We start from the raw sequence: 18,376 nt of genomic DNA, 5'->3' as shown, positions 1-18,376 counted from the left end.
CAAAGTCCCATTGTACCTAAAGCAAGACAACTTTGAGACACTGTACTAAGAGATTTGGGGACTCAAAGTACTCTTCCCTAGTAATGTTTTGCAACTGGAGGCTAAGAAGTGCTTCTGAGAAGCAGGGTGTATGAACTTAAGCTCAATTTCATGGTAGTACATTTCCACAGTTGTGGCCTGTTGTCTGACCTGGCTGTGTATGCAGACTCCTGGTCTCCTTTGCAAATGCTAACACAGATGCCATATTTTTAAACATTCATCACATGTACAGGTATTATAAACTGCAAAGTAATCAGAGCACCGTGGAGGAAGGGATCATTTAAATAACTTCATTTTTCAATATATGTGAGATATTTAGTAACTGGAACTAACAGAATATTTTTAAACCAATGGAGAAAATTGTCCAGTCATGCTAAAGGAGCACAGGCAGAGAATGGCAACAGTATGACTCACTGCAGCGCTGTTCCTTTTCCCTTTCATCAAGATTCTTCTTTTCATTCTGCTTCCCTAAAGGACCATCATTTCTTTTCCTCCAAATGATCAGATACAATGGCAGTTACATAATAAGCTGAGAACAGCTTGAGCTGTGAGATGAGATCTGATCCTTGTGGAGTTGTGGAAGGAACCAGGGATGCCTACAAAGTACAACTCATCTCAGCTTTTCCTTTTTTTCATGGAAATGTCTGTTTTCACACAGGAATGTTTTCAGAAGGCACAGAAAAAACAGGGGAAATTACCTAATTTGCAGGTACATCTTTGTGTAGCAACTTTGGATTTCATTATGAGCTGGATTTAGGTTTCACAGCTGCCAGAAGGCTGCATTCTCTGATTTGTGATTGCTGTATTCTATTTTTAACCTGTAGATTATGAATTTTGAAACAATTATACAGAAATCTGTTGCTAAATAGTATATGTGCCTATATGCACATACGTGAATACATGCCTGCATCCACATTACACACGATTCTTATGGTGAAAAGTTGGAAATCATAGGTATTCAAAGCCATGTTGTAATTTTGTACAACGTAATAGAAGGAAGAGGGTCTCCCAGTGTGGTCCATGCAAATGACTGTTAAATCACTGCACTTTTCTGGCTTCATTTCCCTAGAGAATTAATTTAATCCAGGAATTAGCACATGTACACGAAAGAAAGCAGGACAACAAGCAATGTACTTGACATGGTAACACACTTAGGAGCAGATACTGGTACTGCTTATGCATCTGGAATAATGAACCAGGGAAGAACCTGAAGCCTGTTGAGGTCAATGGAAGAACTTCAGTTCTAAACTATATCCTGTGGATAATACGGTTTGGGTAATATAGGTAACAATGAAATATGGTGTTTCTATAATGTGTAAAAAAAGCAGGCTGCAAGATACAATGTGAAAGTATGTTTTGAATAAATATTTTTCATTTTCTGTAGGTGGTTGATCTGTTAGTATCCATGTGTCGGTCTGCATTAGAGTCACCTAGGAAAGTTGTCATTTTTGAGCCATATCCTTCTGTAGTTGATCCTAATGATCCTCAGATGCTGGCCTTTAACCCCAGGGTAAGTAGTTATCTTTCATTATGTCATAGCTTGGTTTTAGTCATGCATGAGGTTTCAAAGCAAAGCCTTGTTCTGCAGTGTCTCTTTTACTATGAGATATAGCTCCAGAATATAGCACAAGCATGTGACTATTTTCAGAACTTTGTAGCTTTTTTAATTGTCTCTGAGAAGGTATTTGAGTATAAACTGTAAATTGCATTCAAAATTATGTTGAAGCCAAGAAATTATTTTAGGATACAAGTTCTAGATGCACAAGTTTATATTCTTAGTGTCTTTCTCTCAGTGTGCACATTGGACACAAAGAGAAAGGTAGCCTTAGGGAGGTGCAGACCATGTAAACCAGGGGATTTCCAGTCCATCTTTTTATTCTTAAAGTGGTTATTGCTGTCATCTCATTTTCTCTTTGCAAACAATGATGTCCTTAAATGTTATTTTATCAAATGTTGACATAATAGTCAAGTTTTGTACAAGCATCAATTCTGAAGTAAAGAATTGTGTTTACACTAATTGCTCCTCAGGCTGCAAATACTGCCTTTCAGGGTAGCCCTTGAGAAGCTGTGAACTATTCCATCTCACTTGAGCCATCCCCAAGGGCTTAAATGAGAACTTTGGATGCCCCCCATTAGGATGCATTTCACTTTTTCTGAAAAAAAAAAAGGCCAGTTAGCAGTTGTTCTTCCTCAGGAAGGGATGAGTGTGTTCTGTAGCATGTGGGAAGAAAGACTTGCCAGGACGTGCTTGGCAGGGGGCTGATGAGGAGACATCTAGTCTGGTGGCTGAGCAAGGCAGGAGCTTGAAGCAGACAAGGGAATATGAAAGGATCACACCAGAAGAGGAATGAAGAGAGCCCCTGGGCTGGCAGAGCCCACACTGCCTCCTTCCAGCTTCTAGCCAGCATGGGTGAGGTGAAAGCCCATGGGCAGAAGTTGGCAAAACCCGAAGATGGGTAACAGTGAAGCTCCTGAAGGTGACATGCCATGTGGAGCGATGAAGCATGGACATTTAAGCTCACCCACGCAGAAAAGGTGGAGCCATCTGGTAGTGTTTCTTAAGCAGAAGGCAGGTAAGGATCAGTGTGAGGCAGAGGGACAACTAAAGGACCTCTGATGTTTTATAGAGCTGTTAGTAAACACATCTGTTTATTGAGCATTTTATTTAAAAAAATATTTGGCCATTGCATTTTTAACTTAATAGCATGTTCAAATAACTGTCAGAACCTGTGTTTAATTGCAAATACATGTTTAAAAAGTGAGCTGATTTTCTGAGTGTGTAGGAGATTCCAGTGAAATTCAAAGAAAAAACATCATGCTAATATTTTTGCGGGGAATTTTCCTGGACTATGAATGAGAGGGTCTTTGTGTGAGGTGGAAGGAAGCTATTGGTTAGAAATGTTTGAAAGGATTGGTTCACTGGACATTAGTCCTAGCTTTGGTTTTACGCACGCTCAAAGAATTCAGTTTTTTGTAGAGCCAAAGACTAACATTCTTCTAATTTATTTGCTTATTTTATGCTATATCAGAAGAAGAATTATGACCGAGTCATGAAAGCATTGGACAGTATCACTTCTATTAGAGAAATGACACAGGTGAGAATCTTCACCTAACTTAATTGCTATTTCTAGAACTAGGAAGATGTTTGTATTGCTTGCCTACAATGGGTGGGGAAGTCAATAGTATCATCTTTTTCCTATAGACCTGTAATAATATTAAAATGTGTGTTAAAAAAAACAAACCTAGACTATCCATGGTGGCAGTCAAATAAAAGTGATTAAGTAGAATTTAATATTTTGAAGTTTAAATAAGAGATAATAACAGCAGATTGGAAGATTGTACTGAGATAATCACCAACTGCTGCATTTCTGGAAATATCAGAGTGAAACTAAGTCTTTCATTTCCAAAGCAAAAGAAACTGATTTTGTGACAGTGTACTGAATGATAGCTTTATTTTTATTATAGCAAAACACTTGATCAGCTAAGTATGCCTGGGGACTTGGAAGGTTGGATCTCTTGGGATTACTACCATACAATTTCTCAATATTCACAGTGGGACAGAATCTGATAGCCATACTTGTTTATTGTTACACTTCCTTTCCCAAACAGCCCAGCTGATTATAACTCGTTATTGAAATCTCTCCCATATACCTTGCTTTTCTAACTTCTAAAGAAATATAACCTCATGTCAGTTTATAAGTCTTACTCTAAATGTATTCGTAGAGTACCTCAGGATTCTGGAACGAAGAATGAGGTGTATAGAGAGGAGTAAAATAAATTTAAGAATAAAATTCACATATTTTTGTTTATAATGTAACATCCTGTAAAGATTTTTAAAGTCAGGTATTTCTGTTACCTAATATAAACAAATAATAAGAAATTTAAAAATAATAGTATAAAAATATAAATAAAGGTACTCTTTAATATCTTGGTAAATGGCTTGGATTCAGGACTGGAAGGAATACTAATCAAGTTTGCTAGTGACACAAAATTGGGAGGAGCTGTTGACACTCTCGAGGGCAGAGATGCCCTGCAGAGGGATCTGGACAGACTGGAGAGCTGGGCAATCACCAACCATATGAAGTTTAACAAGGACAAGTGCCGGATTTTTCACCTGGGGCCCAGCAACCCTGGATGTAGAGGCAGACTGGGGAAGGAGAGTCTGGAGAGCAGCTCTGCAGAGAGGCACCTGGGGGTTCTGGTCGATGTTCAGCTGAACATGAGCCGACAGCGTGCCCTGGCAGCCAAGAGGCCAGCCGTGCCCTGGGGTACATCAAGCCCTGCATCGCAGCCGGTCGAGTGAGGGGATTGTCCCGCTCTGCTCTGCGCTGGTGCGGCCTCACCTTGAGCATGTGTGCAGTTTGGGCGCCACAGTATATTAAGGACATAAGGCTACTAGAGAGTGTCCAGAGGAGGGCCACGAAGTTGGTGAAGGGTTTAGAGGGGAAACCATATGAGGAGTGGCTGAAGTCACTTGGTTTGTTCAGCCTGGAGAAAAGGAGACTGAGGGCAGCCCCCATCGAGGTCTGCAGCTTCCTCACAAGGGGAGGAGGAGGGGCAGGTGCTGATCTCTTCTCTCTGGGGACCGACGACAGGACCCGAGGGGATGGCAGGAGGATGTGCCAGGGGAGGGTTAGGTTGGGTATTAGGGAAAGGTTCTTCCCCCAGAGGGTGGTGGAGCCCTGGAACAGGCTCCCCAGGGAGGCAGTCATGGCGCCAAGCCTGACAGTGTTCAAAAAGCACTTGGACAACGCCCTCAGGAGATAGGGTGTGAATTTGGGGTTGTCCTGTGCAGGGGCAGGAGTTGGACTTGATGATCCTTATGCGCCCTTCCAACACAGGACATCCTATGATTCTATGATTATAATATAATGTCTTTTAAAAAGTAAAATAACCACCATTTTGCTGTTTTTTTAATGTTAAAATAATTCTTGGAGTGAAGAGTTTTAAAGGGATGCTTTGCATTGTGATTGAAATCAAGAAAGGTTTTCAAAGGGATTAATGGTTGATACAGTATTTTACTTTACCAGTTTATACCATGAAACAATTAAAAAAATGGGGTGGATTGCCTTGGGGGTATTTTGAGAGACTTAATTTTGTGAAGTTTCTTAATCCAAGAGCCGAACATAAATAGATGTCGTCTTCTGTTATCCATGAGATCACCAATGTTTGCTATAATAGACTCATTTTAATGCTAATTATATGCTTATTATTTTACTCCAGGGAAAATAATTGCTATATTAATTCTTGTTGTTGTCAAAACATATTTATATCTGTACAACACTGAATGTCAGTAAAACTGTGATTTAAGCCTAATAATGAGTCCCATGTATTTGTTTGAATAGATGAAATCATGGGCAATGTAACATATAAAATTCAACCTTATGATTCTTATGATTTCAACTACAAATAAAGAATGTAATTACTCTTTTCTAGGCACCTTACTTGGAAATAAAGAAGCAGATGGATAAACAAGACCCACTTGCACATCCTCTTCTACAATGGTATGAAATTGACTCACTTGAGATGATAACTGTTGAAGTAACAACTTTAATGAATAATCATTTTACCAGTGTAATGTGGTATAACTTCACCCTAAGAATTAATGTCACGGTTGACATTTGCAACTGCAGGTGTTTCTGGACTGTTTCTGGACCTCATGTGGGCCCTCTGAAAACACTGGAAAGATTTCAGCTTATTTTTGCAGCCTCTGATCTCATTTTCTAGTTAAGATTTGGTCTACTTCCACCTGATAGATTCAAAGAACTGCAGCTGGGTGCTTAGTGGTGGCCATTCACAACACATTTTTAAGAAGAAAACTTGTTTGGTTACCATGTCTAATACATCTAACTGTTTCTTATTTTAGGGTTATTTCTAGTAATAGATCACATATTGTGAAGCTACCGGTGAATAGGGTAAGTGTCTGCGGGTTCTTTATTATTTTCTCGTTTCTCGTGGGCTCGTATTAGCATTATAAGTGGGAGTCTTCTAGCCAAGCATAGGTGTTTACATTCAAACTACTCACATGGACTCTATTAATAGACAAGGGAGAGAAATAGGCAGGTTTAGGTCATGGCGCGTAGAATCATGTCGTGAATATCTGAAATAGGTCAAAGGAATAATGCTCAGAAAAAGCCTATTTGAGGTGAGTAGCTCAAATACAAGTGCCTACCTTGAGTCATCTGAGATTGGGTGAGAATAACTTCACTATTTGTTTTGTTACCATAGAGAATATTAGATACAGAATAGTACAGAAAGCAGCACACACAAACACAATGTACCAGGAGGTCCACATATAAGTATACCTTAAAAAGAGTATAGCTCTTGAATTTTAGAGGTGTGGTGCTGCGATTCATTTCTGAGTATGTGTGCCTCTGATTCTCTGATTAAGGGCATAGTAACCTGCAACCTTTCAAATCTGAACCTTAATTCAAAGCCAGCTCTGATCAGAATACCATGATGAAATTGTTCAATTTCATTAGTTTACTAGAGCCATATTAGGCTGAAATATGTTATAGAAAATTCCATATGTTTCATAAACTGAAAGACATTTTTACTGTTTCATTTCAGGTAAAAACTATGGTAATGAGACTGATTTCAGCTTACTTCATGTAGTTATTTAGATGCAGTCATGTATTGTGCAAAATAGCATGGTATCTTAAGAACTACCATTATGGAAGTACAATGCTTTTGTGTTAATCAACTTCTTTTCACTTGTGCACTGTTACATTTTATAGCAACTGAAGTTTATGCACACTCCCCACCAGTTCCTACTTCTCAGCAGTCCACCAGCCAAAGAATCCAATTTCCGAGCTGCTAAAAATCTCTACGGAAGTACCTTTGCATTTCAGTGAGTACATACATTTGTATTAATCAAAGGTTATCAAAATGCCATGCTATTTTTTTGTTCTTGCCATTTGAGGTTTACAGCTGTGGATTTATTGTTTTAAAGGATTACTGATCTCATTTTGCATTTTACACTGTGGTTTTTAATGCTTCCTTTTTCATTTTTTCAGTGGTTCACACATTGAAAATTGGCATTCCATCCTGAGGAACGGCTTAGTTGTTGCTTCCAATACGAGGCTGCAGGTAACTAGTAGACTAAATAGACTTCAGCTAACCTGTGCATGCTTGATCACATACTAGTTTAGGCAAGTTTTCAGGGGGTGTGGTTCTGGTAGTCATATAGATGGAGAAGAGGGATGATTTCAAATACCTTCTTGTTTCCTGGAAGGGTACTTTTCTGATGCAATTGAAATTAAATAACGTGTCTGCTAAAATGGCTAGAAAATCCCATTGCTGGAATCAGTGTTTCAGTTTTGCATTGCAGAGCAGCACCTCCAGGAGGCTTAGCTCAGTACTGCTTAAAAGCAGTCTCGGGATTAAAATTTAGAGCTATATAAACTATCTCTATTCATCAAAGAGCATACTAGATTTACAGGAACTGGGTTTACAGCATCTTCTTTTCTCCTCTGGTTTCCTTGGGAATTAAAATAGGAGTGTACTGGCCTGGAGGGAGCTATGGCAAACTTCAGTTTGTTTTCACAGACTGAATTGTCAGGACACCACTATTGCAGAGCAAAGTAGGCAGTACCAGAGGGACTGGGGAGCTGTAACTCAGAGTACTTTAGCATCATGGGTTTGACAGCTCTTCCAAAGAGCTGAGGCCATGATAGCTTGGAGGAGGATCCCAGGGTGCTGACTAAGGATCAGGGTACAGAAGCCACTAAATAAAAGGAAATGGAAATCTCTGCAGATCCTCTTAGTGGTTTGGGTGGTTTTGTTAGTGTCTTTGAAAGATAATTCCCCAAGAAAGCAGGCTTTACATACCAGAATTCAACAAAGTAATACCCTTTGTTTATGCTTATTTTTTTTGTTGAGGGTTGAGATACTGGGAATAGGAGGAAGCAGGAAAGCCCTATTTTATACAAGTCATCGTTTTCAGATCTCTCGCACACCTAAGGCTTATCCTGAGCCCAGTTCATCCTATTTACCCCAGTACCAACCAGTCAGGAAAACTATCTACTCACCAAGGATCCTATAGAACATTGTAGGATCCGGAGGAGTGAGAACATGTTTGCACATTCCTATGAGAGCTGCACATTGCAGAGACTATGTAAATATCATTGGGTCAGAGGAAAGAAATAAGGGTGGGCATGACTCTAAAGCACAGTGGTTGTAACATCTACCTAGGCAGGAGATATTCTGGGTTCTCATTTGTGCTCCAACAACTACTTGGTGTGTTTTCTTTAAAGGATTTTCCAGATAAAACAGTTGGTCTCTGGTGAGGAAGTAAAACCCATACTTCCCCCTTTCCAGGCATGAAAACGTCTGCAGGGCTAATAAAAAGCACTCAGTTTTGCTGCATAGCCCTAGCTTCATGACATGGAACAGTGATGTTGGCGAAGAAGAGGCTTCCCTTTTCTCTATTCTTTGCAGACAGCTGGTAGCTTTGTGGCTAAAGTGCAGTCCTGCAGTGATGGGATATGCATGTCTGAATAGGCTCAGGCAAAAGCTTGATTGAACCCATTCCTCCAGTACTTAGACTGAACTAGTGACTAAATTTTTCTATAGCATATGACCAGTGTCATCACCATCTTTTAATTTCTTAACCTTAAAGAAAAGAAAAGCAGCTGTTGCTACGCTTCCTGCAAAGGTTTTGATGTGAGATGCATGGGCTGAGGTGTATTTGGCCATGTACAGAAGCACCCCCTGCAGGCATCCTCCAGGGTAATGTTAGATTCAAAAACAGAAAATGCAGTTTTATGTATAAATCTGATGTAAAATTATGTTTGAGCACTGGGACATGGTTTCCAGAATACTAGTTTTGTATTTCCAGTATTTTAGTTGTATATTCGCAGCGTGATTTTTTTAGAGACTTCTTTGAACACCTTTTATTACAAGGCAATAAATTAGTGCAGTGGGGCAGACTCTTATTTACATTATGACCTGTTCCTATCATTATTATTTTGCCCAGATAACCAAATTGATGTTAAACAATCACTCTGCTCTTTTTCAGCTCCATGGTGCAATGTTTGGAAGTGGAATCTACCTTAGTCCATTGTCAAGCATATCATTTGGTTACTCAGGTGATATTTATAAATCACTCTAAAGTTGGAGAAATGTAGGGGGGTATCTTAGTCTACTGCTTTTCTTACCAGCTTCACTGTGTACAACGCTATTAAATTTTATCTTTGTCAACCAAGATCTAATTTCTTCAAAAAAGAAAAAATCTAAATTCCCATATTAAATACCTGTCCTTGTTTTCCAAGGTGCTGAGTATCTTGAAACTCTGCTTGAAGTAAATAGTAGCTAATACTGGATGCTGTGTGTAATGGAGCACTTCTTGATTATGCAGTGGAAAGCCAACTTTGTGTTTCTGATTTTTTTTCAGCATCTGCCTAAGTCCATCTAACATTTTCTATAGATTCATGGGTTTTTTCAACCTGATCTGGCAAACCAAATATTCAACAGACATGTTCAACTATGTATATTTAAGAGCATTCCCTAGTATCACCATGCCAGGATTACATAGAAAGTACAGGACAGTGTTTTAGCATGAGAAGGGGAGGGAACATAATTTGCCCCACTCGTAAATCCAAAAGTGAGTTGTGAAGAGTTTTCCATATAAGAATTAAATCATAATTAGAAACATTATAGAAACAAGGTACACCAATGTGTATATTTAAAAAATTAAGAGATTTTTAAATATGGTGACTTTTTGCTTTAGATATATTGTATTTACCATTTCCTTACATAGAAAAGTGCTGGTATAGTTGAATGTGTGTTTGTGTGCATGTAGATAATTCTGAGAGGTTTAGTTATACCTTCTGATTTTCAGTATTTTTAGTTAATGTCACAACTCATTTAAGGGTCACCTTTTTTTACTACTTTTTACTGAATTTCAATATCAATAATCTCTAAATGCACTTTCAGCTTTTCAGAGATTACACAAGTTTGGAAGTTTTTTAGCACTCACTAGAAGTGCAGGATGCAGTATCATTAACTAAGAAAATGCCCTTCTGTTTGGACAACACTGCTTTGTCAGCTTCAGTGTGGTTTTTCTCATCTCTCTACCTTACTTTGCCCCTTCCATCTTCCAGAAAGGAGGCCTGTATTCCTATGAAGTATGTAATACTTGATGCCAATAAAAACCAGGAGCAGTCCTACATTCCCTGTTCCTTCAAAGAGTTAAACTTCCCCATAATTCAGTCTGTGTTTGTAAACTGCTAAGAAATACAGGATACTGGAAAGGCAAGGAAGCCTGTAGTAGCATACAATACAGGAATTGTATATAGACCAGCATAAGGAATATAAAAGTGATGTAAAGCACAAATGTAGGTGTTTGGATTTCTGAGATTGAAACTGGATCCAATGTGACTGACAAATAATTTCAAACTTTTACATGTAGATAAATTATTTAAACCAAGGTAGACTTTCAAACTTTAAATAAATTAACTCTTCTAAAAATTAATTAGACTTTTAATAAGTCTAAACAAAGTGTTAAAGATTAATATCTAAAGTTTGTTCTCATGTGATTTTGCTATCCTACCCGTAGTAAATCAGACTATTGCTTCAGCCTGAATAGAGTCAGACTCAAGACATGCTGACATGCAACTCTGTTAAGCAACTGCCCAAGACTATTCCTGAGTTACATTCAGTGGCATTTAAGCTCTTGTTTATCTGGTTTTGCACCTATGTAATGCTAAGTTGACTTTCCTAGGGTCTTTGCAATGAATGCAGAAGTACTGGTAATTTGCAGGATTAAACTGAGATATTCTATGACAAAGCTTAGTAGCTTTTTGGGTGCCGTGCAACAGAGTGTGATTCGCATTGTGCTACCTGTTTCATTCTCTGCACTGAACTTTGCTTATTATAGTATTTATATGCCAAGGTGTCTTATATGATTTTAATATTCCTAGGGATGAACAAGAAGCAGCAGAAGGTGTCAGCTAAAGATGAACCAGCTTCAGGCAGCAAGGGCAGTAATACATCACAGGTACAGTACATCAACGATTTCTGGAAGATTTATGGTTTTATGCTTGAGAACTTTATAGTTGAAAAGGAGGTAATATTCCCTTTGTGAAAGCTAACAGTTCTATTTTATTGAACAAAATCAACAACTTCAGAGACTGCGAACATCAAATGTGGCCTGACTGCTTTTAGTAACAATTTAAGGTGTGTACTGCAGGTCTTGTGCCCTTCTTTTCCAAGTAGAATAATTCAGGAAGAGAATGAAAATTAAATATAGATTGCATTGTGACCCTTAGCAAGCCCTTGTTTTCTGAGTTAGAGACTTGCAGAAGAATGATACAAAAGGAATTGAGGGTGGTTATTGCTGGAAAACAATTAGCGTTGTATTTACAGCAAGTCAGTTTTTCTTCTACATGGTTTTTACATATTAAATCATTACGAGTCTGCTTTATGTGAAGCAAACTCATAGCATTTACCTCTAGGGCTAAGCTTTGAGAAAGAAATCTTACATCTGTCTCCATAGTTAACACAGAAACTGCCGAATAATCTAGCTTTAGAGAGAGATTGTATGTAACAGCAGAAGCCCTCAGAAAGGGGAAGGCCAGTAAAATATCAGGGCAGTGGCCAAAGAGTTGGTGATCAAATTCACCTTTTTTTAAATTCTGCTATAATTTGTCTATCAAACACTCTGATATTTCTAAAAATATTATTCAGTCTGTAATAATTAGGAACTTTTCTTTCTGGTTGAAGGAGTTCAAATACCTCCTACAATAATCCAAACAAATAATGTAAATTATTTTACAAATTCTGTTACATTTTAGAAATAAAATAGAAACGTTTTAGAAAGGCTGCTTCTATCTTTGTTCATTAATAAACCACTGAAAATAGCAGCCCTGGCCTTTGTTACTTTTTCACTCAGTTTGACTTACTGCACTAATTAAGTTTTCTCATGTTTTTAAATCTCAGTCGCAGAAGAAAGGACAACAGTCACAGTTTTTGCAAAGCCGTAACTTAAAATGCATAGCCTTATGTGAAGGTAAGCTGAAAGCCCTTGAAAAACTGTTTTAGTCATGGACACAGTGTTACTGGATGCATATCAGTGAGACCTTTAGTTCCAGTATTGGGTTTTTCTAGGTAAGACACTACTGGTAGGTGTACAAGTACTTGCGTAATATCTGACCTTTATATTTCAGTTCAGAATGTTTCCCTCTTGGACAAAACCTGTAACACATGCTGAATTTTCATGAAGTAATCATATGCGCATAGTGCCTGATCATCTGGTCTGTCTTTCAAATGTGATCATATTCCTAAGCCATCAAGATAACCCAAGTTGTGGCCTTTATTTGAAACACCAACTTCTTGCAAGCTCTTAACAAATGCATTAAACACCTACAAGGCAGAAAAAACAGCTTTCCTATTGAATTTCCAAATAGTTTTTCACTGTTCAGGCAAATATACTGTTCATCTGGCAACCACTCAGTTGTCTCTGACTGCTTCAGAAATAATGTGAAGTTAAAATCCAGTGTGTATGAGTACAGTCATTCTTGAAAGACTTAGCTATTCTTTTAATAGATAACAAAACTTCAGCAGGTTTTGAGAATAAAGAATCATGAAATTTGAATAAGAAATATACCAGTTGCTGCTAGTTGGTCTCATTGGCAAAACAAAACGAAATATTAAACTCAGTTTGCCCTTTATTTGGAGCATTCATTGATTTTTGAAAGTAAAAATTAAGACGGAGTTGAAAAGATGTTCTTTCAAAGTGGAAGCTTTAAGCTGTATATGCTGCTTTTTAATATATATATTTTTGAGAATGTTCAAGTGAAATAATATGAATAAGGAGAAGTCAGTCAACATGAAAATGCTATTTGTTCTGGACAGAAAAATACCTAAGTTTAGTTCTAAAACTTTCAGAAGAAGATACAGAATGAATCTAGGGTTTACTAGAATTAACTTGTCCTATGATGCTGGAAGCTTCTAGGTGAAATTTACGTCTTTCATAACGACTTTTAAATCCATGGTGTTCTTTCCTTACACTTGTTAATGGATTATTGATTTTTTTAAGGATGAATTTTAAATATTTGATAAAATATATTTTACATCATTCATATTCACTTCATTTTTCTGTGAAATGACGTGTTTAGGGGAGGTATTAATATAGATTTTAAATAAAATTAATTACAAGAGATAAATGTTTGTTAAAAATTACAATTCATGGAAGAAACTGTATAAAAATTGAATATGCATTTATTCATGGTTGTCTTAGAATAGAATAGACTCTTTCAGTTTGAAGGGACTTACAACCATCATCTAATCCAACTGCCTGACCACTTCAGAGCTGACCAAAACTTAACGTGTGTCGTTAAGGGAATTGTCCAAATGCCTGTTGAACACTGACATGCTTGGGCATTGACCACCTCTCTGGGAAGCCTGTTCCAGTGTTTGACCACCCTCTCAATAAAGAAATGCTTCCTAATGTCTAGTCTAAACCTCCCCCGGTGCAGCTTTGAACCATTGCGACGTATCCTATCACTGGATCCCAGGGAGAAGAGACCAGCACCTCCCTCTCCACTTCCCCTCCTCAGGAAGCTGCAGAGAGCAATGAGGTCGCCCCTCAGCCTCCTTTTCTCCAGACCAGACAAACCCAAAGTCCTCAGCCGCTCCTCCTAGGACATTCCTTCCAGCCCTTTCACCAGCTTTGTTGCCTTCCTCTGGATGCATTCAAGGACCTTCACATCCTTCTTAAATTGTGGGTCCCAGAACATCACATAGCACTCAAGAGGAGGCCACGGCAATGCTGAACACAGCGGGATAATCTCGTCTTTTGGCTGGCTGGTTGTGCTGTGTTGGATGCGCCCCTGGATGCAGTTTGCCCTCTTGGCTACCAGGGCACACTGCTGACTGACTTGTATTGAGCCTGCTGTCGAGCAGCACCCCCAGATCCCTTTCTGCAGGGCTGCTCTCCAGGCACTTCTCTCCCCATTTATACTTGTGTCTGGCATTACTCCATCCTAGGTGCAGAATCCGGCATTTGGACTTGTTAGATTTCATGCCATTAATCATAGCCCAATGCTTTGATCTATCTTGATCCCTCTGCAAGGCCTCCTGTCCCTCAAGAGAGTCAGCAGCACCTCCCATTTTGTTATCATCATCAGACTTGCAAATGGTGCATTAAACTCCTGCATTCAGGTTGCTGATAGATGTCTTGAACAGAACTAGCCCTGGAATTGAGCCCTGAGGAGCACCACTGGTGACCGGTCGTCAGCCAGATGTAGCCCCATTCACTACAACTGTTTGAGGTTTGCCCTTCAGCCAGTTCTTCACCCAGCACCTTGAACCCATTCATGCCACAGTTGGACAACTTGCCCAGAAGGCTGCTGTTTAAATGTGTTTATAGAAATCTTTTCAAATACAGATTGACGGTATAGGTTCTACCTAGCAATAAAAAGGTTTCTTTCCTTTGTTGTCCTCAGTCTGCTAGTAAACAACATATGATCAAATACATTGGTGTTTTCTAAACATTGAGCAAGCTGTGGCAAGCCTTGTGATCCCCTTCAATAATAATTGCTATGCTTAATTTTTAAAAATATGTTATAATATTGCATATCCCAAATTTGTCATACCTCAGTTTCAGGCTTTGTCTGTAACTTTGTATTTTTGGCTCAGCCATCATCAAACACAAATATATCTGTTGGGAAATCTGATTAGTTGACTCAGATCCTCCTTAACAGCCCTATGACCGTTGAAAATCAGTTTTTAATAAATGTGCTTTTTCAATTTTTATTCCAATTAAGAACTGGCTCACATACATCAAGCATCTGTGTTTTCTGGAAAATAGAACATATTTTGGAAAAGAACCAAGTTCATCTCCCTGTTTGTAGTAGCAGCCAACTCAGAGTCTATACCACATCACAGACATGCAGTGGAAAACTACACATTCCCATAAGGCTATTTAAAGTGTATAAAAGAGCAAATCTTTTAAAGTGATATTTTCCAGGCATGTTTTCATCACTATGAAATTTATTGTTTCCCTTATAGTGATAACCTCATCTGATCTGCACAAACATGGAGAGATATGGGTAGTTCCAAATACGGATCACGTGTGTACAAGGTTTTTCTTTGTGTGAGTACAAAGTGTCTTTCGACATTCAACTTCTCTTTGTCCTAGACCTTTTTCCCCATCCTCCCTCCAACAGTTGTAACCGAAGTAGATAAAAGACATTTCTTCCTTATTCTTTTCAGTATCACTTCATTTATCTTTCTCTGTACTTCTGTTAGATGTATGGATAAGCTAGTGACAAAGGTTTAGTAGATGTTTTGTTATAGAACAAATGAATAAGTTACTGATTTTTCGCATTCTATAGTATTAGCTCATGTTACAGTAAGTCTAATCCATGTATCATAAAATAACATTTCTCTCTGGCTATATGTTTTAAAGCTGAGGAATTCATTAAAGGCTTCCTGTCTATGATGTGAGCATTTCCTCTCTCACCTATGACTTCTCCCCTTTGGGTCTTAATGGCTTATTCAGCCTCAGGGTTTCAATGACAATGGCAGCGTTACCCCCTACACTCTTTAGAGTTTAGATTCTGCATATAATGGTGAACTGCAGCAGAGCACTTTAATAGAAACATGTTAACATATGGAATAAGCGCTCTTGATCATTGAACGAATGTTTTGGATGGTTTTAGGTAGATTAATAAAACACTAATTTGATTTTATTTTCTGTACTTTTTTTTAGTTATGAAGATGGTCAAGTGGGTGATACAAGTATAAATACACAGGAACCAAGCATTCATAAAGAGATTCTTCGAGTCATTGGCAATCAAACTGCTACTGGTTAAAAGGACCACTCTTATTTGATTGATGTGATTTGGAAGCCTTCCTCAGTCTCAAAGCTGGATTTTGAACTGAAGAAGATGCAAAAACCTAATTTATTATTATTATTCTAAGCAAATTAACCCTTTGAATACTTACTGTTTTCTTACTTAGTATTTCTTATCTCATCAAAATACCTGAGATGGTATGAATAAGCAACTGTAGGGGTGCAAAGTCTATTACTATACTACAACTAATAATAATTAAACAGGCATTTGGGTTGCTCACAATAAACAGACTTTAAAAAGGAGTTTTGTGCTGATATTTTTATATTAAACTTCAATTGGAGGTTTTAGTACTGTATACTGGTATTTTAAATTTAGAATGACTGAATTATAAGCAAGAGAGAAGATTTTATAGCGGAGCATCTGTATTATGCAGGATACTTTGCAATAAGTAAAATATTCTCATACTTAAACACAATAAAAGGTTGTCTGGAACATGTCAAATTAAAGAAATTGGTTACCTGCAGCTATCTTTGATTCATTTTGTTGTACACAAATGCAGCTAGGATTTAGAGTCAAAGGTTAAAACAACACATTTTTTATTCAATGATGGAAACAAAGCAAAAAATAATTAATGTGGTGATGTATATTTAGTTTTATCTTTTCTGGAAACACTATCTTATCCATTAAGCAGGTCAGTTGCATTTTTTAATTACACAAGCCTAGCAGTGTCTGGGAATTCTGAAGCTGTTAACTTCCTTTTTACAAATTTGGGTTTTTATATACTAGATTTTACAGTTTCTTTAGATCAATGAGGTTCTTTAATGTTTTCATCTTAACTTCAGTGAAACTGTTCTGTGGTTAAATTTAGCCACCTATTTAAAAGTGTATGCTGAATTAAGGATTTTACATGATTGATTGTTGGTACATCAGAAAATACAAACAAATGCAAAATTTTACTGATTTTCTCTTGGTGAAATATTTTTATTAATTTATTCCTAAGGGAAAACAAACCAAATCTCTCTGTCCTTTAAATTAACAACTGTTTTTTCCAAGTGAGCATGATAGCAACACAGGTGGGGAGGGGCTCAGTCTCCAAGGCATAAAGCATATCCTGTGCCCTGATAAGTGCCCTTGGCAGACCTCACAGTAGCTATTCTGAGGCCTCAATCACACCCTTGAATATGGAGCACAGTTCAACTTAGCCATCTGTGCAACTATTACAAGCCACCTCAGAAAGCAAAAATAGACTGAATCCTCTATTATGTTATTTTCATAGTGAAGATACTGAAGCACCAAATAACAGCACAACAGAGCACAGGCATATTTGATTCTTTTAAACAGAACTGCATTATATGTGCTGTAATGGGTGATTCCTTCTTTCTAGTTCAAGCTACACTCCCTTATTACTTGCTGCAGTTGAAGTGCCCTACAAGTAAAATAGTGCTATTGGGCCTAGGAGCACATACCTGGAGATGTATTTTAGCATTCCACATTTATTTGCTGAGGACTTCATTTTTTCTGGGTTCACATCCAGACTTGTAAAGCCAACCCTGTTTGCATTTTGCTATTGAATTTCTATTGACTTTCACCCCCTTTTGGTGGACCCCCAACTTGACAATCGCTACTTTAATTGTTATCTTCTGTGTTGGGACACAGGTTAACTTCTCAAAACAAAGAGTATTCCTGAAGTTTGTCTGTCTGCCTAAGAACTGCCTTAGGTTGCGTATCTGCACAAAATCAGTATCATTCAGAAGTGGAGCTGAAACTCTGGAATGACCATCTTGCTATAATTTGTCCTGATGTATGTGTCTGAATCCCTATGTTTTGCATAACAAAAAGAAACTAGGAAGCAAGTCCACAAAGATACTCTACGCTGACTGGGCTGATAGTCCACCACTCTGGGAGGCCTCCTCAAAAAACTAGGAGAAAAGAAAGATGACCATGAGTGAAGTGGAGAAGCCAAGTAAGCAGTCATCTTCCCTGTCCCCTCAAGCTGCAGCAGCGTCACAAGTGAGCCCTTTGAGGGAAGAAACTTGGAATGTAGTTATGGGAGCAAGTCAGCCTTGGTTTGTGTGGTGAGGCCATGCACAGCACCATCATAAGTACAACCACTGGAAAGGGGAGGGAAAACACATCTTTGACAAATCTTAAGACTGCTCAGAAGTTTGTTTTAAACGGATGAGCAGGAGGAAGGGACAGTGTGGAGGAAAGCAGGGCTCTGAGGTATATGGAGGCCTTGCTGTTGTAAGGTGCCCACTTCAGGGAGTACTGAGGCAACTTGCTTACACGTAGGGGAGGAGGATAGCCAAGAGTACAAGGCAGAATGTGGCAAGCACAGGCATTACAAAGCACTGGGAGACGGCAAAACCTTTCAGGGAGAAAGGTAGTTCTGAAGGGATGCGGGGATTGCTGGCAGGAAAGAAAAAGAAAATGAGCCACTGAATTACTAACAGGTGGCATTGGCAGCATAGGTCCCACACGTTGCATGGCAGGAAAAAGGGCTGCGAGAACGAAGCTGCAGTGTGGGGAAACATGCC

The 18,376-nt window shown here is 38.4% G+C and overlaps 1 protein-coding gene across 1 annotated transcript in view; it reads left to right on the top strand.

Annotated features, from left to right (window-relative positions):
- The window catches only part of PARP8 (poly(ADP-ribose) polymerase family member 8), a 120,318-nt gene extending 103,525 nt beyond the window's left edge, over positions 1-16,793 (top strand). The window contains exons 16-26 of the mRNA XM_075078631.1: positions 1,424-1,549; positions 3,069-3,134; positions 5,476-5,543; positions 5,906-5,954; positions 6,777-6,889; positions 7,056-7,128; positions 9,059-9,128; positions 10,962-11,038; positions 11,980-12,049; positions 15,052-15,136; positions 15,755-16,793. Coding sequence (XP_074934732.1) covers positions 1,424-1,549; positions 3,069-3,134; positions 5,476-5,543; positions 5,906-5,954; positions 6,777-6,889; positions 7,056-7,128; positions 9,059-9,128; positions 10,962-11,038; positions 11,980-12,049; positions 15,052-15,136; positions 15,755-15,857 — 900 coding nt within the window. The 3' untranslated portion in view covers positions 15,858-16,793. The remainder of the gene's footprint in view (positions 1-1,423; positions 1,550-3,068; positions 3,135-5,475; positions 5,544-5,905; positions 5,955-6,776; positions 6,890-7,055; positions 7,129-9,058; positions 9,129-10,961; positions 11,039-11,979; positions 12,050-15,051; positions 15,137-15,754) is intronic.
- The last annotated feature ends 1,583 nt before the right edge of the window (positions 16,794-18,376 follow it).

Source organism: Phalacrocorax aristotelis, chromosome Z, assembly GCF_949628215.1.
Source record: "Phalacrocorax aristotelis chromosome Z, bGulAri2.1, whole genome shotgun sequence".
Classification (NCBI taxonomy): Eukaryota; Metazoa; Chordata; class Aves; order Suliformes; family Phalacrocoracidae; genus Phalacrocorax; species Phalacrocorax aristotelis.
Note: the sequence above shows the minus strand (reverse complement) of the source record. Positions and strands in the feature narration are given on the sequence as shown.